This window comes from Toxotes jaculatrix, chromosome 2, assembly GCF_017976425.1.
Source record: "Toxotes jaculatrix isolate fToxJac2 chromosome 2, fToxJac2.pri, whole genome shotgun sequence".
Lineage (NCBI taxonomy): Eukaryota > Metazoa > Chordata > Actinopteri > Toxotidae > Toxotes > Toxotes jaculatrix.
In genome coordinates, this window is record NC_054395.1 from 15,813,215 (window position 1) to 15,837,301 (window position 24,087).

The 24,087-nt window shown below is 40.4% G+C and overlaps 2 protein-coding genes across 3 annotated transcripts; both read left to right on the top strand.

Moving 5' to 3' along the window:
- Positions 1-4,688: 4,688 nt before the first annotated feature.
- Positions 4,689-12,651, top strand: slc25a33 (solute carrier family 25 member 33). Its single transcript, XM_041058374.1, has 7 exons — positions 4,689-4,914; positions 6,818-6,991; positions 8,590-8,667; positions 10,250-10,350; positions 10,632-10,698; positions 11,376-11,656; positions 11,762-12,651. Exons 1-7 carry the CDS (start codon positions 4,874-4,876, stop codon positions 11,959-11,961), a joined length of 942 nt encoding a protein of 313 aa, XP_040914308.1. The 5' UTR covers positions 4,689-4,873; the 3' UTR covers positions 11,962-12,651.
- Positions 12,652-15,102: 2,451 nt separating this feature from the next.
- Positions 15,103-20,065, top strand: si:ch211-150o23.3. 2 transcript variants are annotated; one of them, XM_041059266.1, is made up of 8 exons: positions 15,103-15,480; positions 16,186-16,224; positions 16,307-16,615; positions 17,203-17,511; positions 17,874-18,188; positions 18,472-18,621; positions 18,715-18,777; positions 19,358-20,065. In XM_041059266.1, exons 1-7 carry the CDS (start codon positions 15,450-15,452, stop codon positions 18,756-18,758), a joined length of 1,197 nt encoding a protein of 398 aa, XP_040915200.1. In that variant the 5' UTR covers positions 15,103-15,449; the 3' UTR covers positions 18,759-18,777; positions 19,358-20,065. The 2 variants fall into 2 exon arrangements, with proteins under 2 accessions (XP_040915200.1, XP_040915209.1); XM_041059275.1 differs by having other exon boundaries at positions 19,361-20,065.
- Positions 20,066-24,087: the final 4,022 nt, after the last annotated feature.

A 24,087-nucleotide genomic window follows, 5' to 3' on the forward strand; every position in this document is an offset into this window, starting at 1 on the left:
TCGAATTATCTGCTGTGTATTGTGCATTACATCGTTTATTGTAAAAAGTAAAAAAACAAACACCAAACCTCAGGCTGTGGGGGATGGACAAAATTTGAAATGCTGCAAACTGTGGCCTCAAAAGCTGCTATAGAGTAGAATCAACACCTGAAGCCCATAAACTAATTATTGGCTGTGTATAACTTGAAGAGAAATCACTTTAGATGTTGTTAATGCAATGGTATTTGATGACTCTAAATCCATCCTGGGTGTCCTCTCACTCTCCTGTTAGTTTTAAACCACCCATAAGCCTTTTTCACAGAAGACATTTTGGACACAGTAGGATGATCACAGGTGTAAATAATAAAAATTAATTATGGCTGAATTTCGTTTAACTGGACCCTCAAAGTGAAGCAGCTGCTGTGCGTGCCAGCTCACTGTCACACTGTCATGACTTTTTGGGAAACTTAAATAGTGCAGAGCCACTGTTGGTGTCTTTAGTAACACCTGTGCTTTTCTCCCAATGACAAAATGTAGCAGACATTGAAGAAAAATGCCTTTAGGATAAATCAGTACATGGAGTTTGCTGACATCACTCAACCTGATCAGAGGTCTAATCAGCCAGAATAGTTGAAAACACCATGGATGTGCAGGGCCTTTATCACCTAAGTGGTGAAACAGGAATGTACCAGAGAGTCAGGGTGAGGGTGTTGCATCTGTGTCCAACTGTTGTATCAGTTTCCGTGCCTACAGAAACTGTGTGGCAGTGGATTTGCACATATGTAGACACATTGGCTAAACACAAAGTGTTTACCACCAAAGTTCAATGTTAGCTACAACATAAGGAGACTATGGGGAACAATAGTTTCCAGAAACTGAATCGTTTGATCCTGAACTTACTGTCCATAAATAGTACTGGGCCCCCCTTTTAATGTTTCCCCTTCTGAAAGTCAGTGAGATGGTGGGGGGTACACTTTCAGGGTGCTGGGAAATGTCATGCTCCCAAAAATGGTAAGAAATAAAGCTTGGAACATATAAGTGAGAGCAGTAACTCACACAGTGGCGGTTCTGCATTGAATTACTCTCTAACAAACTAACTAACTAACTAACAAAAACTAAGACTAAAACCTGACCTTTCTGGTCTTCCTTGATGCAAAATCATCAATAATGTCATCATATGAAACTTTCTCCCCTATTGAGTGATTGATACTGATGACAGCAAGGCCAGTGAGCCATTCCTGACACATGGTTGATCTCAGGTAAGATTTGATCAACTTTAGCTTTGAAAAGCTCCTCTCTGCTTGAGCCACAGTGACTGGCAGAGCAAGTGCAATCCTGAGAGCAGGATTATCAGAAAAACAAAACCGTGCAGGAATTATAGGCCTGTATTTATAATATGAATGAAATGTGCATTATTTGGAAGAAAGTCGAGGTGACTTTAGCCCACTAATTCCATTAGAGTAGTGGACCCCCCACCCCCTTGTCTGTTCCGTTTGGGAGAGACCCAGAGGTGAACTGCCGCCCCCCCCCCCCTTCCTTTCCCCTCCTCACACAGCTTCTGAGCACGGCACCTTCTCAGCAAACAAGAGCACCTGCAGGGGGCGCCAATTTGCCAAATCCCCACACAGTAATATGATAGATAATAGAAAACCGCTTAGCGGCGCAGATGATTTTTTTTTTCCGGCTGTCCGGTTCGCCGGTGCCAAAGGCCGCCACTGGACTCACACACAGCACTCACATCCACATTCTAATTTGTTGAATGTACAGCTCTGTGCCACATCATGTGATTCATTTGTAGATTTCTATACATGTATTCAACATACGGTGAAAATGTTACAAAACTAAAGATGAAGAACAATGATTGTAGTTGTCTCAAGCAGCCACAGAGTTCAATAATCAATGTCTGGATTATGAGCTATTTAAAGGCTGTTACTAACTTGCAAAGTATTTAATGAACATTGAGTTATGCCAAATTGCACTGAAATAAAATTATACTTGAGTCACACTTTAAACTAGCATACATTACATATGGGCACAGAGTGAATATTCAAGAGGGTTTACGCTGACATCCTACTGACAATAAGGAAAACAAGTTTTAGTATTAAAAGGGGGCAGTGAAACATGGGATGGGCATGTGGGGGATTTGAGCTTCTGCCACTGCTGCATCAGTCTCCAACTGTTCTACGGACAGTTTCACTGATACAGAGACTGAAACAATTTAGTCCGTGTAATGGTTTAACCTCTAAGTCACAAGAATGGGTTCAGTTAAGTTTATATGTGCGCCCACACACACACACACACACACACACACGCACACAAACTACGAGATCTAAACTGCACCTGCAACTTAACAAGGCCAGTAATTAAAAAACAACACAATGATGAGGGAAGAAAGAATGAAACTTAATATGGCTGGTGAACAAACACGGACAAAAACAAGAAAGAAAAAAAAGGCAAAGCTGTGAGATTCTGACCTGTAGCTGCAGGTTTCATACCCAGTCGCTTGGTGTCAGCATTTCCAATACCTACAGAAGCATGAATGCCAGCTAAGATCATCCAGTTGCACTCTTGAGCCCAATGGTAAACTTAAATAAAAGTATCAGTGCAGCAGTGTAAAAATACTCAAATTACAAGTATATTTCCTGCATTCAAAATCCGACTCCAGCAAAAGAAAACCAGCTTCAAGCAAAATGTTCTTTAAGTATCAAAGTAAAAGTACTCTATAACAAGTATTCATCAGAATTAAGTCCCTGTTACTGATGTATCATTATATATGGCATTATTAGATTGTTAATTCTGATATCTCAATTCATAAGCTGCATTTTACTGATTTATGGGGCAGGACTAAAGAAAAAACACAAAATTTATATTGTTTTTTTTTGGGGGGGGGGGATTTGCTTATTTTGTGATGTACTGAACAATTTTACCTCATTGAGCTTAAAACAGTTATCTAAATGAAACCATCACAAACGCTTGGACGGGAAATGACTCTTTAGTGAAACTTCCAACAATTCCCTACATTTACATGACAAGGAACTCCAACTAGACACTGCCTTTTTTTAAGGTTTCACAAGCCAAAAAGGCTGGAAACCACTTGTTTAGTATTTAACAATCCATCATAAGATCATCCATATGTGTTTATATAGAACCTTAATCTGGAAATAAATAAATAACCAAACATACACATTTATTTCTTAAGTAAACTGGAGTAGAAGTATGAAGTAGCATATGGAAATACTCAAATAAAATACAAGTACTTCAAAATAGTACTTAGGTGCAGTCCCTGAGTAAATTTACTTAGTTACTCTTAACCACTGGTGACAATACTGAAATATATTTGTATTTGTTTTACTTGACCCACCTCAGAGGTGGTGAGGTTCATTTACCAAAGCTTAACTTGGACCACTCATGTTGGCAAGACTGATACAAAGCAGATCCAAACCTTTTCATACAACATGCTACACAACATTGTTTTCAGATAGGTCAAAAATCAAGCGCAGCTGGTTTGACCAGTGTGTTTTGACAAAATTGCCCACATGTTATTGTGCAGACATACAAACAGACAAACTGTTATCAAGGTGATTGAGTAACTTATTTTTCTGGAGCTTAGACATCCTCAGGGTGACCGCTGGAGTTACATTCCAACTTTTATTACACACCCCTCATTGGTGGGCAGCACATACCATAACATCACGTGTTCATAATGGCACAGTTAACAGTCACAGGTCATAGTGTCATACTTTGTGTCCAGTTAAAATCAAGGTCTTTGTTGTTCTGTGATTTTCCTGCTGAAGAAAATTAGGTTATCTTGTTTTTTTTTTTAATCTCCCTATTTCCATTTCTTATCAGACTCAAAACAAGTTAATTACAGGTAGGAGGTGCTGTAGCAGCAGGAGGTAATAAGTATTAGATAACTGGTTTGAGATAACCATGGAGATCAAAATGTACCATTGCGATATGTGATAACCTTCACAGAACATTTTGTCACTATTTTCAGACATCAAAAACAACCAATACATGTCACAATACAGCAACCAACTAGTATTCTAGACCTGAAATCGTTAGTTGATTAATTGATCAGACAACTGACAAACAACTGCATAATGTGCATTTTTCACTATTTACTGTCATTTTACACACTGAACAATTGATTGATTATCAAAGAAACCTTCAGAACCAATACCAAATTGCCCAAGGTGTGTATTAACTTCTTGACATACAGAAACAATTAAAGCATTTCTCAACTTTTCAACAAATGAACACATTATGTACTAAAATAATTTAGGGCATAAAGCTAAATTTTGACACAGAGTCCCTCTACAAGACAAATAAGCAAGATGGATGAAGACAAATGGAGCAGTGGTGAGAATTATTGTTCTTCAAATTTTGCACATGTTCAACAAATTTGAGGTCAGTCAGATATGAGAAGGAGCCAGAAATCAAAATCAGAAATGACATGGAAAATCTTAGGGTTTTGGGCGGGGGTTAGGGTGGGGGAGCGGTTCTACTGAAACCGGCGAAGGTCAGTAGGGACACAGCAGTTCGAAGTGTTGTTTTTCGGAGTTGTGTTTGTTGCGGGTACAATGGTTGTGTAACCCTACGAAAAAAGGCCATAGACCCAGGGTGGCGAGCACATGTGCGTACGTCACGGACAACACCCCCGCCCGGCCCACCGACGTCACAGCGAGACGCTCTTCAGACCACCGTGCCGCTCCGCCCACAGCTGACAGGTCCGCCGAGCCGGTACGGAGACACGGATTAGCGGCAGCACACCGGGATCACAACACTGTCGCTCTGTTCTTTCACTTGGGGGACGATTTTAACGGAAACATAATAAGAATATGGTGGCGGTTTGAAAAAACAAACAACAACAACAACAAAAAAAGACAGAAAGATGGCACAGAAAGACACGCTGCTACATCTCTTCGCCGGGGGGTAAGTCACGCTAACGACACTGCTTCAAATCGGAGTAAAGACACTACTAACTCAAAGGTTTATATAGCACGAAGAAGTAACTCTGGCGTGGGATACACGGCCTTGTCCAGGAGACGTTTATGTGAAACTAAAGAGAATTTGAGCTTCAGTCGACAGGTTACGGAGCCGCCAGCCAGCATGCTAAAACACATAAAGGCAAGCTAACTCGTCTTAGCATAGCGTGGCATTTAAGACTGTAGTTTGACGTGTTTCTTTCACTGTGTTCTTCAACCGCGAACAAATGTTTAGCGTAAAACTATGTCTGTGAAATGTTTTAAAAATACCTCGCCAAGTTGTCGTGGACAACGAACCAACCGACAACATATTTTATTTCCATGGACAAGCTATCCTTGCGGAAGTTTGCTAATGCATTTTAGCTACCGTTAGCTAGCAAGATATAACAGAGTCAGCTGTTTATTTGTGTCTGGAAAGTCTTGTTCTTATTGCGAGTAAAAACCTGGCGTATTAGATAATACATTATATGAAACCCGAACATGTAATGAATATCTCAAGACCGTGGGTTAAGAGGTTAGCTGAGGTTCTCGTCGCCGTTATATCTGGTCGTGTCGCAGTCACGGGAACAGTTAGCCTTTAGCAATGATGTCCTTCGGTGTTATATAACACTTCTTCAACTAGCAGCTCCATGTACCAACGTCCATCACCACCCGGCCGAAGAACGCTATCTGCAAACCCCGAATAATGCCATGTTGGACTGTGCTATAACTATGAGCTGGATGACATCCAGTGGACGCTAAGGTCACATTTTAACAGCACTGGCTCGTTTAAAATGACGCCATTTTACCCTTGAAATTTGCGACTAGCCTAATTTTAGCTTCTCATGTAACATGTGATTTGACTATGTGATTGTTTACATGCAAAATAAGTCAAATGTATTATATAATGGGAGTGTTGGCCCCTTCGTTTTTACTTTTAACTGCAGCCCTCCGATCATATCATAGCCTTAAAACATGCAGCATGTCGAACGTATGGAGTGGGATGTTTTGTGTTTAACTCTCGAGTAAACGGTTAGTTATAAAACCAGATGAGCTTGTATGACAGCCTGCGGCCAGTTTCTTAAGTATATGTGGAACAACACCAATAATTAATGCATAAAATGGAGTTTTACACACATGCTTGTCATTTTCAGAGGGCCCGCACAAGCACCCATTTCCCAGGGTTTCTTATCTTTGTGGTCAGTGTTCAGGGCCACAGCAACTCCACAGCACATGATTTCAATATGACTGCATGTGTTTGACAGATGAAGTTATGCAATATGGAAAACTAAATCCAGAGTATAATTTCTAACACCAAATAGTGCTGTATAAATAGGTAATAATTAATGAATGGACTGTTAGGTCAGGTGTCACTTTTGCTAAGATGTTTGACTCTGTCCTTCAGACATGACACAGTACAGAGGCTTAGTCTAATCTGTTCCAGACTTCTAAGCTTATCACTGACAAGGTTATAGACACGGGTAATAATGGATCTACCAGTGAGATGTGTTAAGAACTAAATGAATGGGGTTTTTTGTGCTGAAATTGGAATAGTTCTATCTAAAAACAGCCTTTCCTCTGGTAAACAAGTCTTTCCAAGTGCAATTAGAATGTCTGAGCCGGAAAACCCTGTGCACCAGATGTGTCGTGTTAACTGCACATCAAAACACTGGTCGTTGACCAGAATTGTTCATACCGCTTGGCCATTGGCTCCTCTGCTGTGTTATGATGGAAAAAATGTCTCCTCAGTCAAAGCTCAAATGAGTAACCTTGCTAATACCAAAAAACATACATATTGACAAGTGAGACATTGCCTACTTTGTTGGCAGTATTTTAAACATTTAAAACATTTTTGTGTCATCAATTTACAGGTGTAGTGGTACAGTGGGAGCCATCGTGACCTGCCCCCTGGAGGTGTTGAAGACGCGGTTGCAGTCCTCTGGCCTTACCCTCCGACCCGTCTTCCAGGTGCAACTGGGCACCCTAAGTGGCACTGGGGTTATACGACCGGGTACCGTTACACCTGGGCTGCTGCAGGTCCTACGGTAAGATGTTTGTTTGTATTGTTGTTAGGGGAACAGGGTTGCAGAAGTCTGTCCCTTGGGGCGTTTGTTTTCTACCTGGAAACAAAGTGTTCCCTCCTCACAGCTGGTGCACGTTGCTGTTTATCAGAACTACCATGTAGGGACAGGCATAATTATTGGCTGCTGACTTTTGAAGTTGCGTGTACTTGGTTTTAAGACCGCTTTATACTTCTGTGTAGGATTGACGCAGAGCCTATGCCGTTGCCTGCGCAAGTGGCACTGGTCACCGTTGTTGTGGTTTGCATTGACACAACGTGTATTTACATTTCTGGGAAGGTGCACTACAGGCCACGCTGTAGGGTACACAGCTGTGTCATACCTACAGCGTTGATTCTCTGCAGAAGCATAAACCGGCCTTTATCCTGCCATGACCTCCTTGTTTAGGCATGTCTGTGTTGACGTAACAAATTTGTCAAAATAACTGTCTTTGTTGTGTGTTGCCGTAGTTGTATAAAGTTCTGTGCAGTTCTTGTGATTCAGTCTGTTTCCTCTCTCTCTACTTCAGAGATCTTGTAATTTGGTTTCTGCTTTCGTAGTCTTACATTTAAGGGCTCTAATCCTGTCCTACATAATGTGGGGATTAAGTACACAGTGTCCTGCTGGTATTTAGTGTCCTTAACTTTTTGGGTCGACACCAAACATGCTTTCCTAGCAAGCTTTAAGATGTACTTATAACAAGGGTTTTTTGTGATGTCCATGAAAGTAGCCCTTTTATGAGCCTTCTTAGGTTGGAGAAGACTAGAAATAGCCTCAATGGCCAAGAGAAAGGGGGGGAGGGTTTTAAGCAGAGTGCTGTGTCAGTGTTACATTACACTTAGAGGACTGAGGCCACAGAATGAACCGGTCAGGACCGGTGTCTCCTGTAGCTGAAGCTATCAAAGCTGCATATGCCTAAAAAGTTTTTCCTCTTTGGAGAACAAATATTTTCTTGTTAGTTCAGATCTTGTCTTTCATTTTACTTTAGCTGATACAAATTGATTTTTCAGAGCTGTTAGAGGGTTGTCTTTGCATTCACAGGCTCATGTTTGTGAAAAATGTGCAAGAAATTCATTATGGGTCTTTAAACCAGTTTCTCTAGTCATGGAAACTGCATGATTGGACACTACTGTGACCTGCAAAGAGGTCATCGTTGTGTCATAATTTTTTGGAAAGGTTGGGTATCAATGTGAGAACAGCGGGATGGCAGTTGTAACTACCCCTTTGCTTGGCCCCAGGCCGGCCTGCCTGTCATCTGGGGAATGAAGGGCACTGCCTCCAGAGAGTTAAAAACTCTGTGGGGATGTGGCTGACGTGACAAACCAAGCTCTGCAGAGGGGACTGGGTTCAGTGTAGAAACATATTCAAAACCAGCTCAAGTGAACTCGTCTGGCGTAACACTTCACATGATTGCAGGAGTGAGCTATCATACTCATACCCTTAATAGATCAGGGGTAATCCTACTGACCTTTGCTGTAACAAATGTAAACAGAGTTAAGTATGTACAGTGGTGTATATGAATAGAAGTCTGTCAAATATATCTTTTGTGTTTAATGGTTTATGGCTCTTTGCTTTTATTTCAGGTCGATTCTTGAAAAAGAGGGACCAAGATCACTTTTCCGTGGTCTGGGGCCGAACCTTGTTGGTGTGGCCCCCTCAAGGTAGCGTGAAAACACTGTCTGCAACACATATTTTAGTTGATCATATGCATCAGAGTTGTTCCTCTCCACCACCATCCTTAATGGTTCCTGCGTATTGCATTACAAGTTAATGATAAATCACAGTGAAGTGTCCTTTTATTCAAAAACGATGAACAAAGCAGGGTCAGAGAAGGCCACAAAGTGACGCAATGGTGGTTTCTCAGCAGACTCTTGTTTCCTTGTATCAGGACACTTCAGAATGCATTATACCACAACTGCTAACTAAAGAAAACATATGAGGAGGAAGCTGTGTGTGTATTTTCTCTTAAATGACTGAAAGCATTAACTGGCTGTATAAACAGGAAGCCCTTGTCATGGCAGCAGCCTCCTAGCTCCTCCCCAGCCTCACAGAGTTATGCGAGCCAGCTGCTTTGTTTGTTTAGACCACAGTGTCTGTCAACAAGATTAGGCCTCTGTATTTGTATTACACTTATTCTTAAAGGACCTGTCTTGTAGGATTTAGTGGCATTTATTGGTGAAGTCGCAGTTTGCAACAAACTGAATACACCTCCGCTGACCTCTCCCTTTCCATGTGCATAGGAGAACTTACTGTGGCCTACAGGTAACATACAATCACAGAAGGCCGTCTCTAGAGCCACTGTTTGGTTTGTCTGTTCTGGGCTACTGTAGAACTATGGTGGTGCAACATGGTGGGTGGAAGAGGACCTTCTCCCTTTGTAGATATGAAGGGCTAAACTAAGGAAAACGCAAAGATCCTTAGTTTCAGGTGATGATACACTAATGAAAACATAACTATGAATTATGAATGATTTATATCAATGGTTCTGCCAATAGAGCCCCCAAATCCTACACACTGGTCCTTTAAAAAATTAGCTAAGGAACAAATAAAACATGTTCAAAATTTCACAGACATAGAGTTTTGAGAATTCAACAGACATGGTAATTGTCCAAAAGTAATAAGCATAATGTTTAATAGCGGTCACAACAAAATTTGAGTCATCTTATAAAAGTTTCAGTTTCACCTTTTGTTCTGTTTTTAGTATCAGCAAGTAGAGCATTTCCCTCATGGCTGATAAACTTGAGAGTGAACTTCCATACAGCAGTAATAAAACCATAAAATGAGTAGTCCCAGTGCATGCGTCACAAAACGTTGATCAGACTTTGAAACTTTGTTAAACTGAAAAGGGTCACGAATACCTATACTTTGCCCACAGTTAATGAGTAGCCACAGCCTGAGCCTTTGCTCAGAAATTCCACTGTCCTCCCGTTCCACTGGCCAACTTGGACAGACTTATATTCCGAGCAGCTCTGTGGGTATCTGTGGTGCCCAGTGCTTATTCAGCCCATTCTGGTGCAGTGACAGTGTGTTCCAGAATGCAAGCAGAGAGCAGGCGCTGGGAAACAGACTGCTCTGGATGCACTCTGTCAAAGGCTCACACTAGCCCAAATGGAATCATTTACATAATGGTACAGCTGTCATAAAACCAAATTCACAGTATGCATTCATATTTAAGCAGTGTGTGTCAATCTTTACGGGCTTTCTCTCTGTCGAGTTCTTACCAGTTTGTTCTCTGTGTTTCAGAGCCATTTACTTTGCTGCATACTCGAAAGCTAAAGAAATATTCAATGGGCTGTTCGTCCCTAATAGTGGAGTGGTGCACATGTCCTCTGCTGGTGCTGCAGGTGAGCGGTCTGCATGATCCCCTTTGTTACATAAAATAACACAGTGCCAACACAAGCCTTTTTTGAAGCCTCTGAAATTAACATTATTGACTTCAGAAAAGGTTATATTTATTGTGTGGCTGTATACTGTGTGTTCATGCTGTAATTTCCCTCAATGATTTCAACAAAAAAGGATAATTTTTCTATCTTAACAACTTTGTTGAGAGTCACACTGAGGGGATGATCGTCTCGTTACCCTTTTGTGTAAACCTGTATATTCTTATTTTGTCCCTTGTCCCCAGCTTTTGTTACGAACAGTCTGATGAACCCCATCTGGATGGTCAAGACCAGGATGCAGCTGGAGAAAAAGTGTGTACACTCTTTATTTCACCTGCCCTGTGTGTATTTGTATTTTTTTTTTTAGCTCTAGGCACACTGTATTATAAATCAGTCCAATTCATTTTTAGGGAGTTTGTGGGTGTGAAGGTATTTCACATAATGTGACCTTTCACAGAAACCTTTAACAGAGTCTGTCTGCACGACTCTGTCCTTCGGTTACGCAGTGTATGAGACTGAGCGTGTGACCTGGCGCCATAAATACACAGTGCTGACGTACTGTCCTGCGTCCAGAGGAAGAGTCTATATTTACATTATCGAGTACAGGGCAGTAGTATCATGTGAGCTCACACATTCAGTCTGTCTTAAAAAAAAACACCTGTCCTGCAACACAAAATGGTGGCTTTATGAATGAAAGGGGCAAAAAGAACTGAATGTTTTCAAACAAAATTCAGTTAAGGCTTGGCAGGTTACACATTCAATCAAATAAGGAAACTGTAGGGTGTTGTATGCCTCCTCCTTTTATAGGGTTGAAAGCTGACTTGGATGACAACAGAAATGAACAGGTTCCTGGTGGTTAAAGGTGGTTTAAGATTAGTTGAGCAATACAAAAGATATATATTCATCAATAGTTAAAATAGTTGTTAGCTGTAGTTCTTCTCATTATGTGATTTGTGGCACTAATGAGCCTGACCTGTTTGATCTTTCAGAGCCAGAGGAGAGAAAAAGATGAATGCACTGCAGTGTGCTCGCTATGTTTACAGAACAGAAGGCATTAGGGGCTTCTACCGAGGTCTGACCGCGTCTTATGCCGGCATCTCGGAGACCATGATCTGCTTCCTCATCTACGAGACACTGAAAAAACACCTCGCCAAGAACCAGTTCACGTCCCCGAACAGTGAAAAGGAGAAAGGAGCATCAGACTTCCTGAGTTTGATGATGGCAGCTGCTTTTTCAAAGGGTTGTGCATCCTGCATCGCCTACCCACATGGTAAACAAATGCATCTGTTGTTTTTCTCTTGTAGTAACCTAATGCCAGGGAGAAGTATTTATGTTTACGCAAATGACTAATACTTTTCCGTGCTTGTCTCCACAGAGGTCATACGGACGAGGCTGCGCGAGGAAGGGAGCAAGTACAAGTATTTCTTCCAGACAGGGAGGTTAATAGCTGTGGAGGAAGGCTATGCAGCTTTTTATAGAGGACTCATTCCACAGCTAATTAGACAAATCCCTAACACAGCCATCGTCCTCTCCACTTACGAACTCATCGTCCATCTGCTGGGAGAGTCCAAATGAAGACAAGTTTGAAAAAGTTGGCATTATCCTGACAAGTGATGGGTGCCACATGAAAACCCAAGACACACTGGGCAAGAGACTTTTGAAAATGCAGCACATACTGTACATATATTGATGTGGTGCTACAGAGACTTTTATGGTGGAACTGAGGCAGGTTGTACTGTTATCCAAAGAGCTAAACACATTATTTTATTGAAAGTTTGTCGTTAGGAGTCAAAATAATTCAAGAAGTCGGGGTACTTTGTTAAACCCCAAACGTGAAAAAGGTCATCTTCTTAGAGGACTAGTGTTAAGTTAACTAAATTATTTTATGTTTTGTTATTTTATGACCGTGTTCGTTTCCTTTTATCAGTGGTTTGTGTACCATCGCACATGACTGTGCAGGTCGACTGATGTAGTTAACAAAGGGAAGTTAATCAGATGATGTTCAAGCAATAGTGCTGTTCCTTGCAGTGTAATGACCACAGGCCATTTTGAGATTTCTGTTTCACAGATATAATGTGTTGGTTTTGAAGTTGGAATTACAGAGAAATTTATCATATTTTTTTTAAATATATATATAGATATATAAACACATACAGGCTCATCTGTATTTTTTCTTTGTGAAAAAGATGGTCACCTTTTACATTATAATGAGAATTTGGATGCTTTTTTGACCAGTGGCTCAATAAACTGCATCAAGAAACTACATCAATTGGTTGTTGACCCTAATACTGATGTATTCATTCAGAAATCTGCCTTATGTTTGTAGCAAGCACAAGAGGAGAGCGAAGCTCCTGCTCTGTCAGTATGGCTCAATAACCGATAAATCAATGTGTGGACTAATTGGTTGGTTCAGCTCTGAAATTCAAATATTCTGATTAATTTAAGTAATCAGGTGACAACATCAGAGGTTTGGCTAAATATACATACAATATTTTATTTATTTCACACACTTGAATAGAAGATACATGAACACATGAAGGAAATACAGAAGTATGTGTGAGAGTGTGGTCGAAACCTATAATGGCTTATATGAAAACTGCACCCAAAAGCTAAAATACAGTACAACACAGAAGGAACCTGGGTGAACAAAAAACACATCTTTAGTCACAGCTTTCTTTAAGGAATTTAATTTCTTTCCTCTTTTAGGAGTATTCTAAATTTTTCCATATACAAGCTTAATACCTACAATATATTTGGTAAAAGCTTTCCTTTGTTCTCTACTTCTGTTTGTGCAATCACTGAACGCCAAGGTGTGTTTTCTAATAACTCTCTTCCTCATACTGTTATTTGCTGAAACTGTGCTACTTTTTTCCCTTGTCATGCCAACTTACCTCACTTAGAGTCACTCAGATCTGGAAACAAGTCTTCCACTGTCCTTACATATCATGCCTATAAAAAGTATTCACACCCTTGGACTTTTTTGTGCTTTAATAATTTTACAACACATAAGAATTTTATGACCATGATCAACACAAAAGATTGATTCCAAAGTGACCTAAATCAATTATAAAATATAGAGTACAAATATAAAATGTATATCCCTCGTTTGGCTTTGAGTTTTTGTGGATAATCCAACACTGCAATTCGTTTTTACAAAACTGCCCTGCCAAACCGCTCAACCATGCATGGACAAGTTTCAAATCCTGCCACACAACTTCTGCGTTGGATTGAGGTTTAGTCTACTCTAACATTGTCTTTTTGGAGCTGCTCCTATAGATGTGACATTATGTTTTGAGTTAATGTCTCACATGGAAAATAAATCTCCTCTGAGTTGCAGCTGTTTTTAAGATTGAAGCAGGTTTTTTCACTGAATTCATTTTACCCACTGCCTTCACAAGCCTCCCAGGGCATGAACACAACTGAGGTAATAACATGAGGCACTTAAAATGTAAACACATGTGGTCATAGTACCGAAGAGAGGGAAACAAAAGGAAGAGAGGAAAAAAAAACACCCTCTGCTACAGAGAAGACAAGTCATCTATGACAGGAAAATTATATGAAATGGAAAATTTGCCTCAGGACATCTATTGAGTAAGTCACTTGATGTGTGAAACCATTTGACCAGTCAAACATGAATCAGCAAAACTGTCTTCTTCCTGTTGTGGTTTTTGTTCATTCACCCACATTGTCCTCCCTGACAGGGAAGAACCGACTCATGACCAAAGAGTTTTAAGTGGGAGGACAGGGCGGTGGGAATTGTCACAAGGAGGAAGCTGAAATTGTGACATGCCCTGTGTTGCTGTTAAATTTCTGAATGGTCAATAAATTGTACAATAAATTGATGCCCATTACTCCTACTCTCTGAAAAAGACAGTGGGTACGGAAAGTATTCAGACCCCCTTTAATTTTTTCTCTCTTTGTTACATTGCAGCCATTTGCTAAAATCATTTAAGTTCATTTTTTTTCCCTCATTAATATACACACAGCATCCCATATTGACAGAGAAACACGAAATTGTTTAAATTTTTGCAGATTTATTGAAAACGAAAAATTGAAATATCACACAGCCATCAGTATTCAGACCCTTTGCTGTGACCCTCATATATTTAACTCGGGTGCTGTCCATTTCTTCTGATCTTCCTTGAGTTGGTTCTACACCTTCATTGGAGTCCAGCTGTGTTTGATTATACTGATTGGACTTGATTAGGAAGGCCACACACCTGTCTATATAAGACCTTACAGCTCACAGTGCATGTCAGAGCAAATGAGAATCATGAGGTCAAAAGAACTGCTTGAAGAGCTCAGAGACAGAATTGTGGGAAGGCACAGATCTGGCCAAGGTTACAAAAAAAATTCTGCTGCACTTAAGGTTCCTATAGGAATATATATATATACTGGTGGTGCATGCTGGGAGATGGGGACAGTGCCAATTTGCCAATTCCCCACACAGTAATATGATAGATAATAGAAAACAGCTTAGCGGCGCAGGTGATTTTTTTTTCACGTGACTTTGTGTTCCTGATTAGCACAAAAAATACTGACTGTGGATTTTGTCTCTTATGACTTGTATTGATACTGATTTAGGAGGGAATGTTTCCTTAAAGAGAAAGCTGGTGAGTTTAAATGCGGCTTTGCGGTGGTGTAGTGACCTCTGTCTGCTGCAGGGAGAAGGGCTCAGCTTAGCACTGGGATAGACAGTTGACTTAAGTACGGTGGCCTGACGGGATTGTAGCTTTCCCAGCGTTATCCCGACGATCTCTCGGACATCGTGAGAGCCCCCAGTAGCCTTACTTGATTTCGAGACAAGACATTTTTATTTATTTGTCAGTTCACTAGCGCTGCTCGGCTATCGACGATGTCTTCAACTAATTTACCGTTAAGTGTTAGCTGGTCAAAGTTGCTCAGCCGTTAGCTCTTAGTTCAGTTAGCAAGTCCATGTCTTTCTAGCACACAAGCCAGCTAATGTCTTGTGCAGCCGCTGTCTTTGAACGGTTGTCAGCACCATCCACGGGACAGCGGGCATCCTTCACCCCCGGCCGTCTGATGGAAGGGTGAGGGGAACGATGCTGAGATTCCTCCACATCCTTTTAACGGGTGAGCTAAGGCAGCTAATAGCAGTTATCTAAGCTGGTTTACCAGTTGGCTAGGTCTGAAGCTAGGTAGCTTATATAGTTATGCAATAGGATAACCATAACAGTTACTACATTTAATTATCAGGAAAAATAACTTTTTTTTTTCGTATTTAACTTAAGAGACGTTGCCCTGTAGTCATGACTACAAAACGTGTCTTGTAACGTTAATTAACATTACGAGGGCTTTTTCTCCTTAGCTAGCTTAATCTTGGACTTTTACCACTGTAACATACCGAATTCTCGGTGAGCAATTTATTGGGTCTAATTAGCTAAAATTAAAGTATAATACAACAGCTCTGCAATAGAAAGGCGTTCATTCAAGTGTATGGCCATTTTGGAGGCTGTAGTATCTTAAACTGAGAGCTATTATAATTAGTTCAGCCTCATTGCTAAGTAGAGCTAATTGGGGTAATCAACCTATTAGAAAAATGGCTCAGTGTCATGCAACTCAACCGCACCACAAATCACAACTCTCTAAATGACCATTATGTTGAATTAACCTCTCTAAGTCAGTTTTAACCAAAACTGAACAAAGTGAAATTAGATTGCAGTGCTTTGTTTAGTATTAGGTGTAACTAACCAGCTGAGAGAAAACTGCTTTTTTTTTTTTTTTTTTTTAAATCTGTTTTTGGCTGATAATAATTCCATGTTTGTAATGTCCTCACAGGCTTGTTAGGTGTTCTGTGGGATGGAGTTGATGCCTTTGGTAAGCCTTGGGTTGATATAAATCTCTTGCATCTGTAGCCTTTCCCACACTTTCTGTCTCTAAGTAATTTTTCTCTCCACAGGTGGGGTCAGACTAGTAGATGGGGAGAACAAGTGCTCTGGGAGAGTTGAGGTCCTCCGCCATGACCAGTGGGGGACGGTTTGTGATCATGGCTGGGACCTCCAGGAGGCTGATGTGGTGTGCCTGGAGCTGGGCTGTGGCTTAGCTGAATCTGCCCTTCGTGGTGCAGCATTTGGGGAAGGCAGAGGAGAGATCTGGCTCCGGCATGTCCAGTGCACTGGACATGAGTCGAGTTTGACACGCTGTGCTGTTGTCCTCCACAGTAACTCCTATTGCACCCATGAGAACGATGCAGGGGTGAAATGCTCAGGTGAGGCTCCAGTCTAATTAAGTATTTCAACTGCCAAGGAGTACCCCCACAAAGCTGACTCATTGGTTTCTGCTGTATTGAATCATAGAGGCTATGAAATGCTCACCTTCTAAAAAATGCTATGATCTGTAAATTGACAGCGACTACCATCACAGTGAGACAGGAAATCTCAATCCAAACTCATCTCCTGTGTGGTGGAACAAGGCGCCTAACTCAGTTCAGTCAGCAGAATTCCTCTCTATCTTTCAGACGTACCTCTTCAAAGAGCTTTCTTTCTCCATCCTTTTCTATTTATGTCTCTCCCTGTCAAAAACGGTCTTGATGGCTTCTCCTTGATCTGCTGTGGCTTGAATTGTGCGTCATTTGTGCGTCGCTTTAGACAAAAGCTTATTCTAAATGAATAAATGCAAAGGTACATACTGTATTCGGTATGGTGATAGGTGGGCTGAGCAGAGGAATTTATTATAACTGCAACACTAGGCTAGTATTTAGAATAGTCTGCATGTCAGCGTGTTTATTGATAAGGTGAAGAGTATTGTCTGTTGGATCATCCTCACATTTTGAGATTAACCTGTCTTTACTCACAGGGACCCTTTTAACGCCCACCCTCACCCTGCTGTCACCTCACACTGTGTTCACACCCGGGGAGGCTGTTCGCTTCGGCTGCAGTGTTCCACTGGCTCACCACCTCAGTGACTTCCACCTCTACAAGCAGGGAGTGTCCACGCCGCTGGTTACGCAGAGGGCAGACCAGACCCAGGCCATAGTGGAGCTCACTCTGTCCGACATAGAGACTTTCCACCAGGGCAGCTACAGTTGTCGGTACAGGATCAAGGGCGGCCTCTCTTCTCAGCTGCTTAGCTCTCCACCCAGCAACTCCATCAACATCACCGTGGGTGAGTTGTAACTGTATTGTCTAATCCACATTAACTCTGTTGCACCAACCCCCATTCCCTTAGCACATTGTTTTGTTGCGCAATCTATGTTGGATGTTTGATTCTCTGCCCAACTCAACCTAATTGGTTTGCACCAAATTTTACTTTAATTTCTCAAATCAGGTTTGGTTTCATTTTATTAAATGTCTTATCTTCAAACTTAGAGCACACCAAACATTTCAGCACGGTTTTGAGCACGGATGTTGACTGTTGATCTTCAGAGACAGAATGTGTAGCAAAATCTAAACTCAAGAGTCCATTTACTAGATTTTCTCAGATTTCAATTTCATTTCTCCTTTGTTTTTTTTCCTGTCTGATCACAGTGGAACTCTTGACTCCCCAACACTGGTTCAACACGTCCACTGAGGCCCCGGCTGGTTCCGTCATTAAAGGCCACAGTTTTAACATCACCTGCTCTACCCAGCAGCAGTACCCTGGAGGTTCCTTCCAGCTGCGCCTGATCCGCTCCAATGGCACAGTGCGCCAGTCCCTGCCTGCCCTCACCCCGTCCGTCACTTTCACATTTCCCAACGCCCAGAGCTCCAATGAGGGCTACTACTACTGCCTGTATAGGGTCCAGCTGGGTGGACGCACCTTTGTCTCCAGAGAAAGCCAGCCCCTGCCTATAGCCATAAGAGGTCAAAGTGATAATATTATAGACTAGAGTGATATTTTAAAGAGATAAAGACAAGAATTGTGTGGGTGTGTGTGATCGCCATCTGATACCATGATATTCATATAAATTTTACATCAGTTAGTCTGTCTGGACATTCCTGACACTTCTTCATTGTAAAGATTTTGTGTTTTCACTTGTTTGCAAGTGCACTTCAGGTTGTCACAGTTAGTTGCAGCAGTAGATGAATTTGCATCTATGAAAACACACCCTGAATGTAACTTACAGATAACTCCTCTGACCCTCAGACCCAGATCCAGTACTGAGTCCAGTGGTGATCAGCTGGCTTGTGTCCGTCCTGACGTTTGTAGTAGCTGTCATTGTTATAATCATTGTGGCCAAGGTGCTGTGTAACAAGGAGAAGAAGCCCTCTGAGCTGGAGCGAGAGACCAGAACCTGTAAGTTTCCACCCGAAGCCTTTATACTTTAGACAGTGAAATGAAACATCCCTTGCTTGTACTCATAGTAATAGTTGTGCTTTTGTTTTACAGGTGTGGACAACACTTATGTTGCCTTATCAGTTAACAAGCTATGATGGTGTATGCAGGCAGCAGGTACGGAAGGTCATGATTCCTGCACAAACTGTGCTTATAAGAAGTATTTACTGCCCTTGGAAGCTTTTACATTTTATAGTTTTACAACAATAAATCAAAGGTTATTTAATGTTCTTGTATCCATCTTGTGACTTGTGCTTTGCACTGACCATTTTTTGAGTATCTTGGAGTCTTCTTTTGTCTTCATTGTGTAGGTTTTTTTTTTTTTTAAGTCAAATCAACTGAAACCCCCTGACTACACATAGGCTGTCTCCATTTAACCAATTCTAAAAACCAGCTGGATAAACCAGTTATGATTGAAGTGTGTCCTATTTAAAAAGGATAAATACTTATGCAAATGTATTTTATTTTTATATTAATTTAGATCTTTTCACTCTGATATTAAAGAGTTTTTTTTACCTGTCAAAAAATCCACATTAAATACTTTGATTTAATGTTGTGAAAGAATAAAGCATGAAAACATCCAAGCAAGGGTGAAAACTTTTTATAGGCACTACACTATTTTACTTTCATTGTCTGTATTTACATTCTTAATTGGACAAGAGATTAAAGTTGAGCATTTTGTGTTTCTCCTTTGAAGCAGAATGAACGAGTAAGTGGAAAGTCAGAAGGCTCACACTGTGTCCGACATCCCTTCAGAAGGCAGGGGACGTAACACATCAGCTTGGTTGGTCATCCACCTTTGGAGGAGGCACCAGCTGGATCAAGTTCAGTCTGGATGAGGCACAGTTTTCACTGGACACTGACAGAGACCTAAGACTGTGCTGCAGTTTTCTTTCATAGTAAACTTCAGGGTGGTGTCGCTGCAGGGAAACAATAGATGTTATTCATTCTTAAGCATTGTGTTTTAGTGAGATGTGGGCTAACGGCCTCAGAAGACTGACAGAGAGCAGAAACTATTTCCAGTTCTAAGTCGGTGATGGTTCAGGCTTGACTTCACATTCATTCAGACTGGGCTACTGCCATGGCCTCAGATGTATGAAGTGGAAAACTGCTACTAAAAGCTGAACTGGGGAAACTGTGACATGGGTTCCTCAGGTCTCCGTGTATATGCAGTTCAAAAATATTGTTTTGTATTTATTACCGGGTAACACTAACGACAGGCTCCACTAGCTTATTATGTACTTGCTTCCACAGATGACAATGATCCTTAAAGCTTAAAAGATTGAAGATTACAGGATGTTTTTGTATTTTAAGTCTAACCCTACTATGCATCATACATCATTAACATGTACGTTACTGCAATTAGTGTGTAAGTAGAAATTAGGTGATTAAAATGTTGTTGGAGCTTCTTGTTTCAATTAGATTTTTTTTTTTTACATTTTTTACTACATTTGCTGTTGTAATTTATATCATCAGATCAAACTACATAAAAGAAGAAAGCTTTTATCAATAATTCATAATATAGTTTATTTTTACACTGTCAGTTATTTTAACATTTAAATTTTGTTTTTGCCCCTGAATAAATGACTTGACCCTGGCTTACATATACAAGCTCTTATATTTTGAATTATGAAACAAGTACAAAACAAATCACAACATCAAAACTTGGACTATGTAGTACAAAAGTGTGATATCTGAGGATTAATTCTAAAAACCAAAGCATACACATGACATTATAGCTTGTAAAAACAGATCAGTTTCATATTTGTGCCCAACATAAAACTCTTCTCCAACTAAGAGTTAAAACAGTGAAAAAACATTAATTATATCCCAATTATTCCTATAAAACTATGGAGGCACTTGCATTACAGCTGGTGGGAAAACCATCCAAACTGTACTATAATTATTTTTGATAACTGGCAAAAGGAAGCATTGTTGTACCCTAAGAGTACATAACGTGCCAGGATTTGGTCAATGTCCATATTAACAATATACACAGAATAATATATATCATATACCCCGTTATTACCAAGCACTATAACAATGAAAAAGGGAAAACTTTGGGATACTTAAAAGATCTGTCCCAGTGCCTCTGATTCTGAACCGTAGTTTAATTAATTCACACTGTGACACAAGTTCAAGTGTTTTTTGTGTCAGCTTTTTGAAATACGGACAGAACCCCCCCCCCCCCCCAAAAAAAAAAACTTAACAGTTAAAAGTTTGATGAAATAACAAATTCTCTTGAAGGTGTCTGAACATTGCACAATGGTCACTTAAGTCTAATGAGAGATTTATGTATAGTTAAATTACTGGATTATTTTCCTTTCATGGATTGTAGATAAAACACTATCCAGCTGGAGTTACTGTGAATTACTGAGGCTTTCAGTACAGAGTTGACTGGCATTTTTTTTCTTTTAGCACTTAGTGACGCTCAATGTGCCAAACAAATCTCACATTCAACACCTAAAGTCTCTTTCTGAAATATGAGACATTGTACTTTGATAACCCACTGACCTTGAACTGCTCATATCAAGATTTGTGGATATTTCATGTGTAAGTGTGAAGCTGCGGATGATTATCTACGACTTTTAAACTAACGCTAAAACTATGTGGACAGACAGACAGCTGCTGTCTCAGAGGAGGAAGGATTTTGTGGCATCCTCATCTATTCTAGTTGTGCTGCTGCACTGAAGCTTAGTGGCAATAATGTATTATTATTATTTATCTATAAGCATAAACAATCATAAACTGCAATTATAACACACACAAAGATAGCACAAATCACAATTTCAGCAATGTCTAAAATAAAGGCATTAGCCAAAACACATTCCTCAAAATAAAATGCATAATAAAGTGTAGCAGCCCTATAAACAGAGCCTGTATAGGAGAACAAATCATTCTATCCCTTTGAGGGACTCATTTGATTCCATACTGGAAAAAACTAAGTAGAGGAAGGCTGCCACAGCCAGGAAGAACACAAACTGAACCCACAGTGGGATGAGGCGAGACGACTTTGGTGCCTTTGGAGCGTCTTGGTTGGATTTCATGGGCGTCGATTTCAAATAGGTGTTTCTGTAAGTGGATGGTGTGTCGTACATGTAGGGCCTGGAGAGGAATTAGAGGAATTACATAATAAATATTTAATACTCAAGAAGAGCCCCAAATTTGTACAAGCATTTCTCCAAAGTTAAAATCTGATGTGAGTTACAATGTATGATGGATGCATAGTTTTGTGGTTTTAAGTAGTTATATGTAGTTATGGTGGTCTTCTTAAATATACAATAATAGATTGGCAAAACAGAAATTTGCATCAAAATGCAAAAAGGATGATGTGAACAATTTCGCAAATTTGAACCTAAATGGCTGATGACATTGATTAACTTTGTATAAAAACACTTACTCATCAGCAAAATCCCTTCCCCTGTATTCAGGCCTTGACGCTGAGTAGGCTGAGTAGGACGTCCTGTAGAAAGAGACATGAAATGTAAACGTGAAGTTTTGTATACACCTCATCAACTGTAATGACAGCAACAATTAGTGGAACTGTAACTTACTCATGTTCAAATTCCCTCTCAGCCCTCCCTGATCTTGACCTCATGTAGTGCCCACTAGACAGAGGGGAAAAAGTCATCATCATAAAATCAGACAGATTTGTAATGGCTTTTTTAATTACATGAAATAGAAAGAGGGTGAGAATAGAAGGAGGGCAATCAGTGTTTGAACAAAATGGTTGAGGATTAGTAAAAGAACTGACCTGTCTCCTGCACCTTCGCTTCTCACCTGCAAAATTGGAAACCGAGAGAATATAAATACTGACATTTGACAACAGTGTTGTTTAAAAACCTGTGCATATCTATAAGCCCAGTAGTTTTAAATGTAATTTGAAACTAAGAATTGTGTTTTTGTTAGTTCAGAATGTGACCTTTATGTGTACATAGGGAGCAGGTCCACAGAGCCCACCATGTTGCACTGCCATGTTTCTACCTTCTGCATTTTGATGTTACCTGAAGGCCACTGTAGCTTCCCCTACACACTTGGAAAGGAAGGGGCATTCCACTGGTTGCTATCTGCAACCTCACCACTAGATGCCACTAACTCCTACACACTGGTCCTTTAAACACAATGCACTATGCAACAGCCAACATGTAGTGTAGCCTGATGCAGATGTAATTAGAATCTGAAATTTGTTCCATTACCAGAGGTTATATATATATAAATATTAATATCCCTAAACAATGATGTCAAAATTTTGAATGCCTCTTTCCACTCTGGCCACATTCAGATGCAAAAAAAACAGACCAGTACCTGGAGGCAGTGTGGAAAAAGATACTTACTGGTGTCCTGTATACATAGGTGACTTCCTCCTCTGAAATAAAAAACACAAATATCACATGAACTATCACATCCAGTGTGCATTTCTAATACACCATTTCCTGCAAATTTGCAAAACCTGAGTTGCCCATCTGAGAAATGTAATAAAAGTAAAATATTACTGAAAAGTAATATTTCGATCGCAGACACTCAGGCAGTACAGTGCTGTACAATCTGCTGTCAGTCACCTGATTAACATCCTCTTTGGTCAGTTTAAACTGAACAGCAGCACAGATGTTTTCAGTTGCTTTTCTAAATGGCAAGAAGAAGAATTCCAGCTTCTAAATAAAATCTTTGGCCTCCAGATAACAAGATGTAATATATGATATACACTCATCAAGCACTTTATTAGAAACACCACACTAATACTGAGTAGGGCTTCCCTTTGTTCTCAAAACAGCTTCAGTTCTGAGGCCATAAAGGCATGCACTTGGTCAGCATCAATACTCAGATAGACCGTTGTATTCAGATATTGATTGATTGGTATTTAGGAGCTCAAAGTGTGTTGAGAAAACATCCCCCACACCGTTACACCACCAGCAGAAATAGCCTGGACTGTTGAAACAAGGCAAGTTAAGTCCATGGATTCATGCGTTCACTGTCCTTTGACCCCTCTCATCAACAAGGTGTTTCCGTCGACAGAACTGATGCTCACAGGATGCTACTTGTTTTTCACACCATTCTGAGTTAAACTCTAGGGACCGCTGTGCATGAAAATCCCAGGAGATCAGCAGTTTTTTTAAATACTCAAACCAGCCCTTCTGGTCACAGTCACTGAGATCACATCTTCTCCCTCGCTCTGATGTTTGACGTGAACGGTACCTTAAGCTCCTGACCTGTATCTGCATGATTGTCTGGGCTTCACTGCTGCCACATGATTGGCTGATTAACTGTATTAATAAGCAGGCGTACAGGTGTACTTTATAAAGTGCTTGGTGAGTCCATATATGTATGATTGTGTGATATTCACATATTTCTTTAAGTTTAGCCTTAACAAGATATGTTCAAGCCATTTTTCATCCCACTTCAACAGAACTTACAACACTTGTTATCACT

Excerpts from the sequence above, each read along its gene's own strand:
- slc25a33 (XM_041058374.1), top strand. The coding sequence starts at position 4,874 with ATGGCACAGAAAGACACGCTGCTACATCTCTTCGCCGGGGG. Across the intron at positions 10,351-10,631 it reads GTCCTCTGCTGGTGCTGCAG|CTTTTGTTACGAACAGTCTG; the intron begins GTGAGCGGTCTG and ends CCTTGTCCCCAG. Across the intron at positions 10,699-11,375 it reads AGGATGCAGCTGGAGAAAAA|AGCCAGAGGAGAGAAAAAGA; the intron begins GTGTGTACACTC and ends TTGATCTTTCAG.
- si:ch211-150o23.3 (XM_041059266.1), top strand. The coding sequence starts at position 15,450 with ATGCTGAGATTCCTCCACATCCTTTTAACGG. Across the intron at positions 16,225-16,306 it reads GGATGGAGTTGATGCCTTTG|GTGGGGTCAGACTAGTAGAT; the intron begins GTAAGCCTTGGG and ends TTCTCTCCACAG. Across the intron at positions 16,616-17,202 it reads TGCAGGGGTGAAATGCTCAG|GGACCCTTTTAACGCCCACC; the intron begins GTGAGGCTCCAG and ends CTTTACTCACAG.